The sequence below is a fragment of the Manihot esculenta genome, chromosome 11 (assembly GCF_001659605.2).
Source record: "Manihot esculenta cultivar AM560-2 chromosome 11, M.esculenta_v8, whole genome shotgun sequence".
In the NCBI taxonomy this organism is placed as follows: domain Eukaryota; kingdom Viridiplantae; phylum Streptophyta; class Magnoliopsida; order Malpighiales; family Euphorbiaceae; genus Manihot; species Manihot esculenta.
Genome location: NC_035171.2, coordinates 23,507,593 through 23,516,847, shown reverse-complemented (window position 1 = coordinate 23,516,847; position 9,255 = coordinate 23,507,593). Strand labels below are relative to the sequence as shown.

General features: G+C 36.9%; 1 protein-coding gene across 2 annotated transcripts; it reads right to left on the bottom strand.

Moving 5' to 3' along the window:
* Nucleotides 1-7,586: 7,586 nt before the first annotated feature.
* LOC110627113 lies at nt 7,587-8,868 on the bottom strand. Of its 2 annotated transcripts, none has more exons than XR_002489838.2 (2): nt 8,472-8,868; nt 7,587-8,351 (listed from the first exon to the last, which is right to left on the bottom strand). XR_002489838.2 is itself a non-coding variant. In XM_043962158.1 (2 exons), exons 1-2 carry the CDS (start codon nt 8,633-8,635, stop codon nt 8,139-8,141), a joined length of 393 nt encoding a protein of 130 aa, XP_043818093.1. In that variant the 5' UTR covers nt 8,636-8,868; the 3' UTR covers nt 7,587-8,138. The 2 variants fall into 2 exon arrangements, 1 of the variants encoding a protein (XP_043818093.1); XM_043962158.1 differs by having other exon boundaries at nt 8,456-8,868.
* Between the last annotated feature and the right edge of the window lie 387 nt (nt 8,869-9,255).

Genomic DNA, 9,255 nt, shown 5'->3' with positions numbered 1-9,255 from the left:
ATCGGACCCGAGAGACCGAGGAGGCCAGTAGTGTTAGCTGTGCAGAGCAAGTTCAGCGTCTGCCAGAGGTGAGTAGAACTAAACTAAATCTTTATTTTATGAAATCAAATGCCTAAAGCATGCTCATGCATCATGTTTATATGTAATAGGTTGATTGCACTAGTTACACGAATATGAAGCATTGCATTATTTACTGTTGATGGAGATTGGACCAAGGGCGACCCCACTAGCCCTATGGAAAAGACCTGGCTGGGCCAGGCATTACGAAGTCCTGTGGTGCCCTCTATGGTGGCCGGGCAAATAGCTTAGGGATGTTTTGGGGTTGGGTCCAATCCGTGATATGATTTGTTTGTGCTGTGACGCATTTCATGAAAGCATGTAATTAATGAACTGTTTTCTTTGTTTCTACTCACTGGGCTTTTTAGCTCACCCCTCTCCCCTAACCCCAGTGTTGCAGGTTTGAGGTTGATCGGGAAGTCTCAAGAGCAGAGGTTATGCCTTTTGTAATAGTTATAGATTAGTACTGTTAGTATGGACATGATGTAATGTAACTGAGTTATTGAAATGTAAGGTTAATTGGAGTTATATTTATGGATTAGTACTGTGCTTGGCCCTAAGACTTGGTTGGTCCCTGTTTAATACATGATCTATGTTTTGGTTTATTGTTGAGTTATGTTTGAACTAATCTTGTGGCATGTGTTGTTTACCACGCTATGGTAATGGATGAGGACCCTAAAGGAGGTCTTGTGTTGTGGTTTGATGCATGCACAGGTTAGGTTCTAGTTCTTTGGATGTGACTCCGGCTTGATGTATGTTATGTTGAACCAGCTAGAGTTTTGATGAGGGCTCTAGTAGGGGGGTTTCTCTATGTTCAGTTATGTTGCATACATGTCAGGCTCGGGATATACATCATATGTTTCAGTTTTTATGTTAAAGTTTTGATCATGTATGGGATTTAACCAGGTGATAGGAAGTATGTTTGGCTTGCTACGGGTCCCGGCGGCCTTAAGCCGATCTGGATCCTAGCGCCGGTGGCGGTTCGGGCCGTTACGGTAGGGTATCGGTTTTTGGGTCGTTACAGAGGTGTTCGGGTCTTCCTTTCCTTAGAACTATATTTTTCACTTATCAGATTCTTACCACGTGGCCCTATCTTGTGGTGACAGCTCATAGCTTACTTTAGGCATTTATTATGTAGCATTAGAGGAGATAGTTGTTATCGAAATTTGGGGCACGTAGCCCACGAAGATTGATTTTTTGTTGCTCACGCCGTTTCGCCAATCTAGTCCCTCAATGATAATTGTCTGCTTATCGTGTCTCATTTAAAGCCTACCTTCAAAAACGTCTTATAAGGACCCTTCTAATTCTCCAAATACCACTTTCGTTTTCTCCTGTAATCTTTTGCTTTCAAAAAGACTCAGCTGCATCTTCTTTTCCGTTTATATTTTCTGCGGTAATTTCTTCCCTCCCTTTTTTCTCTTCAAGATGAACAGTAATACTTCATCTTCTCTTATTCCTAGTGGGGATTCTATTTCAAGCTCCTCCGATGGTCTCATCCGTACTCCGGTCCCCTTCATTCATTTGAGGGAGACTTGAGAAAGCGAGAGTAGCTCTATTAGTAACATCCCCTTAGTCCTATCCGAGCAAGATGTAGAATGCTTTTATGATATATACTAAATCCCTTGAGAGACATTTCGTGTCTTTGCCCCTTCTCTACGTGTTTGTGTGAATGACTTAATTCATGCAGAAGACACTATTATGGTCTTCGAGGAGTAGCTAAAGGTGGGTCTTCGATTCCTTATAGACCCATTTTTTATCGACATTCTTCGGTTTCATAAGCTTTTGATTGCTCAATTGAACACCAATAGTGGAAGAATCTTAGTAACCATCCAGTTAGTTTGCTTTAATAACAACATCGAACCGAGCGTAGCCCTTTTCTCCCAACAGTACCAGCTGGATACCCATAAAAATGAAGAATTTTGGTATTTTAGCAGGCGGAAACACTTGACCATCTTTGACCAGATACCTTCTTCACTGAAACAGTAGAAAAATAAGTTTTTTGTCCTTCATCATCGAATGTCTGGGGGTTTTAGACACCTTCAAGCAAGTTGGTACTTTTGGGTAGAATTGAGGAAGGATGGGGTGCCACTAAGGAGGGAGGAGAATGAGGCTTTAGCCTCTCTTTTGATAATAGCTAAGTCTCTGAAAAAATTAAAATTACCCAGGCAGTGAGGAATATCGTTTTGTCTTAGCAAAGTCACCTTCAGGCGAGCTAAACTCGGGATCCTCACCCACCCAGCCTCCCCAGTCCTGGAGAAGTCACCTCCCCATCTAGAAATCAGGGTACTTCTCTTTCTGCCTTTTTAAAATTTCAAATTTTCATATTTTTCTCTTTTTGCAGATATGGCTGGATCTAGAAGTAAATTTATTGAAGCGGCGTGTGCCTGTAAAGGCAAGACTATTGCCGGGGCTACTAGTCTTCCTACTAAGCGTGCTCGCGCTGCGGAAAAAGTGATCATGCTTCCTCCTCTCCCAGCCCAACCTACGGTAGAAAAGTCAGCCTACTTACAGCTTGAGTCTCCTGCCTTAGGCGCCTCTGCTTCTGTCCTAGCTTCTGAGCTTCCTTCTACTGTCCCTACTACTTTTGAACCCGCTTCTGTGGGCATGGGGGTTGAATCCTCATAGCCTTCGAGCATCTAGTGCCTAGCATTGGTGCTAAACTGTGCACTCTCGCTACTTGATGATTCTACTCTAGGCATCCTGTTAATCAAAAGCGCCCTAAGGCCCGCGGGTGGCCGCCGCTTGAATGAGCTTGAGATAGATAAGCTTTTTCATAATGTTATTCACTCTGCCCTAGAGAGTGCCCTTTGCGCCTATGTGGCCAAATAGCACTACAGAGCCTTGACGGGCATTTGGCACACAAGAGATGGACAGGAGGCTCTTGGTCGAGGAATGCTCGAGGCTGAAGACTCGGGTGAACGAAGTGGAGGGCACCATGAAGGAGACTCTAGAATCGGTGGATAAACTTCAAGCAGACCTGGGTGAGACCAACGCTTCCTATGTTGCCCTTGAGAATTGGGCTAAAAGTGCTGAGGATCAAGTGGCCATGCTTCAGCGCGAAGTTCAAGAGCTGCTATCGCAAGTTGAGGAGAACCAGGATGCCTCTAATAGAATTACTGAACTAGATGCTGAGCTTCAAGAAATAGTGGCCTGAGAAGGAGAGATGTTCGTCGAGGGCCAAGATTCTATAAAGAAGCAACTAATGAAGCGATTCTCTTCTGAGAACTTTACTTAGATAGATGACATCTTTCCAAAGGAGGAGGAAGAGGACGAGTATATGGAGGGAAGGGTTGATGACATTGATTAGGCCCCTGTGGAAAATATAATAGATGTAGGGAATGTCGATGTAATAGAAACTCCTGAAGTCCTCCCTCCCTCTTTGTAACCTTCTGAGACTTTTAATGAAACGTATTGTGTGTTGTATGATCGGTACTCAGCTGCAACCCTCTTCCATTAGCTTATTGAACTAGACATGAATAATTGATAAAAATTGCTAAAGGGTCAATACCCAATTATAACACCTTGACTGTCATAAAATAACCCATCCTTTTTCATAAAAGCGAGACTGACATCCGAGCTCATAGCCTGGCGGTTACCCTCCTTTTGGCATGAAAAAGTTTTGAATAAATCATTATATGAGGCTATCACTCTATTGCTGAGTCTGGCTGATACCTGCATTGTGTCTTAGCCTCGTTGTCTTGATTAGGAGAGCGTCACTCGTTCTTTCAGCCTAGCTTATATTTGCCCTGTGGCCTTAGGCATCAAATGTCTTCGAACTTTTCATAGGGGACTAACACCTGGTTAGTCGGTCTAGTGTAAATCCACCTTGCGGCCTGGTATGAAATGCCTTAAAAACTTTTTGTGAAGAGGGATTAATACCTGGTAGGTCGGCCTACTTTATACCCACCTTGCGGCTCGGCGTTATATGCCTTGTTATGCGAGACCTAAGCCCGGATGGCCTTGTGGCCTTTTATGAATTTATTTATTTCTACGGTCAAACACGCGGATTATATGCGAGATCCATACCCGAATGGCATTGTGGTCTTTTATGAATTTATTTATTTCTACGGTCCAATGCTCGGATTATATGCGGAACCCATGTCCAGATACCCTTGTAGCCTTTTATGAATTTGTTTGTTTTATGATCCAACGCCCAGATTATATGTAGAACTTATGTCTGGATGATCTTGTGGCCATTTATGAATTTGTTTCTGCGAACCAACGTCTAGATTATATGCAAGACCCATGCCCAAATGGCCTTATGGCCTTTTATAAATTTATTTCTGCAAACCAATGTCCAGATTATATGCAGGACCCATGCCCGAATGACCTGGCGATTATCTTATGGCCTTTATTCTTATCTCTACGCTTTCATCCATCCAACAATTCTGATTTTTCTATAAAAAAAAAAAAGAATTTTGAAAAATGCATCCTAGTTTTTTAACATTTCTATAAATCACAAATATCTCTAAGGATAAAATAAAAGATTTGGTCATCTAACTTGATCAATTTCAAAACTCGGAGTTTGACTTAAGAGCCGGACATTTGTGACATACTCCTTATTGTCACCCCTATTAACACTTGGTCCTCCTGCAATCACATGAATAATCCTCCATAGGTTCACTGTCATGGGTGGTTTCGAGAATGGTTACCTTGAGCTCGGACCTCCTAACTTTTCTACTATTTCTGATGAACTTTCAAAATGTGTCGTTCCCTACTAACCTTTCGATTTTGTCTTTCAATTATCGGCACTCCTCCATTACATGTCTGTGGTCTTCATGAAAATGGTAGTATCTTGTCTCATTTTCGGCTTTTTTAAAGTTGAGTTTGAGAAGCCACCTGATCTTCTTGTCATTTTTTCCTAATCCACATTAGAAAATGCATTTGTAAGTCGCTCAATGGGATATATTTCTTATACTTATCTCGGTCATTCCTTCCTCGGGAGATAGGATAGCTTTTGTGGCCTCCCTTATATATTCGCTTCTTTGGCTTTTGGTCTTACTTTTGACCCATCCATTTGTCCTCTTCCCATCCTTCCTGGCACATTTAGCAGCCCGTACCAGCTTCCAACTAGCATCCTTGGAAACATCATCTGATTGCTCATCTTCCTCGTACTTGTCCTTCCCTTTGGATTGAGTTTGGATTGCCTCTGTCCGAGTCCTTGAGGTCTCTATGGAAACTTTCTCCCTCCCTCTGAGAGCCACAAGTGACGTCTCTTCCCGAGCTTTATATTACTAAAAAATAACTTGTAACCTTCTGACATATTGGAGCATTTGCTTGATACTCAGATTGTTAAAATATGCCTCGTTGACCATAGATGGTGTGTTTTATCCACTTTCAAGAGTGGAAGAAATGATAGCATCCTCATTAGTAGTAACCTTAGCAACAGCTCGTAAATTGTCAGCCATTTCTAAAGATAAAAGAGAGATTTCTTTTTAAGAGAAAATGGATAAGAGATCGATTTTAATTCAAATGAGCAGAGAGAGTTCATTGAACTTTCCGGCAATAGAACCAAATGATATTGCGAAAACCAAATTGATGATGTGATTAGAATGGACCTGTATTGTGATTGGCTAAACCTGCTCCATTCTAATCATTTGGTTCGATATATTAGAAATGTTGTAGACTTGCTCAAGTCTTTCTAGAGCTATCTGTTGGAAACTGCTATTTATGTAATAAAAAAAGTCCCAACCAAATCGGTACAAATTCAAGAACTCCAACTATCTTTTTCTCATGCATATCAATTCATTGTGGAAAAAATTAGCAACAGCACTTAAAGTGACGGATCATGAGTGGTTGAAAATTTGTTACTGAAAGTATCAGCAACGAATTTTGAATTATTCTGTCACTTATAATATATTTTTTTTGTAGTGTTAAGGTTTGACAAAATTAAGAGTAATCCTTAGTACCATGAATTGACCATTGACTATAGTTTATATGTTTTTTTAATGATCAAACTATCTCTTTTAAGTCATTAATATATTTTTTTATAATAAAAAGTTATTTTTATCCATTATGTTAATAATAAAAACTTGAGAGATTACTATTTTAGTTTTTAAAATCGGTGAATTTATAGGTTTTATCCATTCATTGGAAAAAATAATTTAGATTTATAAACAAAAATTTTCATTTGTAATTAAATTCACAAATGGTTTACAAACTAATCATGAATGTAAATTTCGTTTGTAATTTTATTACAAACAAATCAAATATCTGTTTATATTACAGACGAATTTTCAAACCACAAATCCATTTGTATTATAAATGGATTCATACAATCCGTTTGCATTATAAGTGAATTTATAATTCGTTTATAATTTTCTTATAATTTTGATAATATTTTACAAATGGATGAATTACAAATGGAAAAATCCATGAAAAAATCTATTTATAAATAATTTGTTCATATGTTTGTAATCCGCTTATTTTTTATAAGCCGTTTTTATCACAAACAAAAATTCCATTAATGATCCTGTGATTATTTATATCACAAAAAAAATTTTTTAATCTGTTTGTAATTTCCCTCTTTACATGATTAAATTTATTCACCAAACATTTGAAGTACAAATTCACTAAACCACCATTCAAATGCCCAACATAATAAATAATTACATAACATAGTATATATTCACTATGAATCCAGGGAACCCAATTGAATTTTATTAATTCATTTAGAAATTTTCTACATAGCTCCATAAAAAAGTAAAAAATAAATTAAACTGCAAAATATTAACATAAAACTTCCATAATTAGAGTATTAATATTACTACTCTCACAATTTGTGGATCCAAATACACCTTAAGAAACTTCAATTTTGCAAGTTTTCTTGCCAACACATACCTACAAAAAAACATTAAAAAGGTAAATTAGCTTAAAAAGCTAATATAACCAAATAAGAAAATTATATGAATGATAATTACTTTTTCAATGCTTGACATCGCATCTTTTGATGCTTCACAATTTTATTTGCCAAAGGATCCAGGTGTCACAATTTTATTTTGTAGTTGAAAAGGTTCTCACCATCTTTGAGCTGGCTTTTCAGAAATGGGTAGGACATTAGAAAACGTCCAGAGTTCTTAACAAGATGATGAAATGTTTCATGGGGAATTTCTCATCATGTCAAATTCTATTTTCAAGCCATTAAATCTATAACCTGAAATACAAGGGCAGTGACCAAAGCTCAAGCCAGATTGTCTTAAAAGGTCCGTTAAGCTTTTGCAACGACTAAGGAGGAGATTTATCTCAATTCTAGAGCATTTATTCACAGAGGAAAAAGATTTAAAACCAAATAAAGTCCCAAGCCTAAAAGACTAAAGTTCCCTACTTATTAAAATGAGGCTACTAATCAGATCAAAGTCAGTAAAGCAAATAGAAAGATACCTTGTAATCAATTTGTTATTGTTGTGATCAATTGCTAAAGTCTTCTCGTTCCTATAAATCTATAGGAAAATAATGAATTAAGCAGCTATTGTTAAATGTTACTAAAGGCTCCAACAAAATTAGTAGACAAACAAGATAAAGATCTATATGCTTCAACCACCTTGTTAAAAAGATAGATCACAAGGTGAACCACATGTTAGGAATTTCCAAGTTCTATAAGAAAATAAGAATCTTGGTATTTTGTGCATCAGATGAGGAATTACTATTAGATCTGTTCGGAATTACTATTATATGCTTAAAATGGTTAACTTTAATCTTTATTCAACAAGTTAACTTAAGGATTATATGCACCAAAGATCAGCACAGCAGAATAGCGTTAGAAAACCTGCAAAAACAATTTCACTTCCAAAAATAGCAAATAAATTAGGCTAACGCATGTTCTTCTTTCTTCTTCACAGACATGGCGCATTCATTGCTGCAACATTAAAAAGAATACTAAAATTTTCCTCAAAAGAATACTAAAATTTTCCTCCTATGAATGTCAGTTCAGTTGATCCACTGCATCAGATAGCTTTTTGATTTTGTTTTCAATAATCAGACATTTCAGCTCCAATTTAAGCTTTTTTATTTTGTTTTCAATAATCCGACATTTCAGCTCAAATTTATTTACTTTTCACATTCATCAGGACTCAATGAAAGAATCAGCCCATCAATTCAAAATACAGTTTAGTCATAGCAAAAGAATACATCATTAGTAACATATTTTCAATATTTGTTAATAAAAATTGACAAATTAAAAGCTTATAGATGGATTCCAATTTGACAAATCTCAAGAAACCTCTTGCCTTGCAGAGTTTATGAAAAATCCATCCACCTCCAATCTCAATTTCCATCATCTTTATAACCTCCTGTACCTGACAAAAAGAGTAGAAACCAAGTTAACAACGTTACAGGCTTCTGCACTGAAAACACAAGTATTAGGTAAATTTCGTTATAGACTTTAATCACAATCAATTACATGAGACTGCTCAAACCTAATCGGGATCCCCGTGGCCGAGGGCGTTAACAGCGATACCCAATATGCAGTCCAAATAATCTCGTCCTTTAGGATCATATAAGTCCCCACCAGGACCTTCGTCTGCATATCCATCACCTCATTACTCTTCAAATTCAGCTTCACAGAATTCGGTGGCTGCATATCTACGTTAAGACATGCTTGCAACTTAACCGAAATACGAATATCAGCCGGCAGACGAGAAAGACGGATCGGACGGTTGAGGAAGAGATTCGGTAGGGAAATAATAGAGATGTGAAACGTACCGATACGGGACAAGTGAAGACTTAAAGAGGATTTTTGGAATAGTAATTGAGATTGGAGAGGAAGAGCGAAGTTTTAGGGTTTAAGGTTGCGAACTAGTAACGTTATGCTTCAAAAAGGAAAATGTTACGTGATGTAGGTGAAAGATTTAGAGGAAAATTAAAATTGACTTTATCTTTTTTTTTTTTAATTTTTTTAATTAAAATAAAAGGTAAATTAAATATTAGTTTAATTGAAATTAAGATAAAAAACCATTAAAATTATAGAATTAAGAGGTGTATGAAATTGAAATCTAATTAATATTTGATAAAAAAATTTCATTAAAAATGGATTAGAATTTAAATTTTAAATAGACATTTAATTCGTTCAGAGAATTAAATGGACATTTTTAAAATAGATGTGTTCCCTTGTACAAATCAATTTATAAATGAATATAATCTATTTATAAAATTAAATGAATATAAACGAATTCGTAATCACGTAATCTATTTATAAAATTA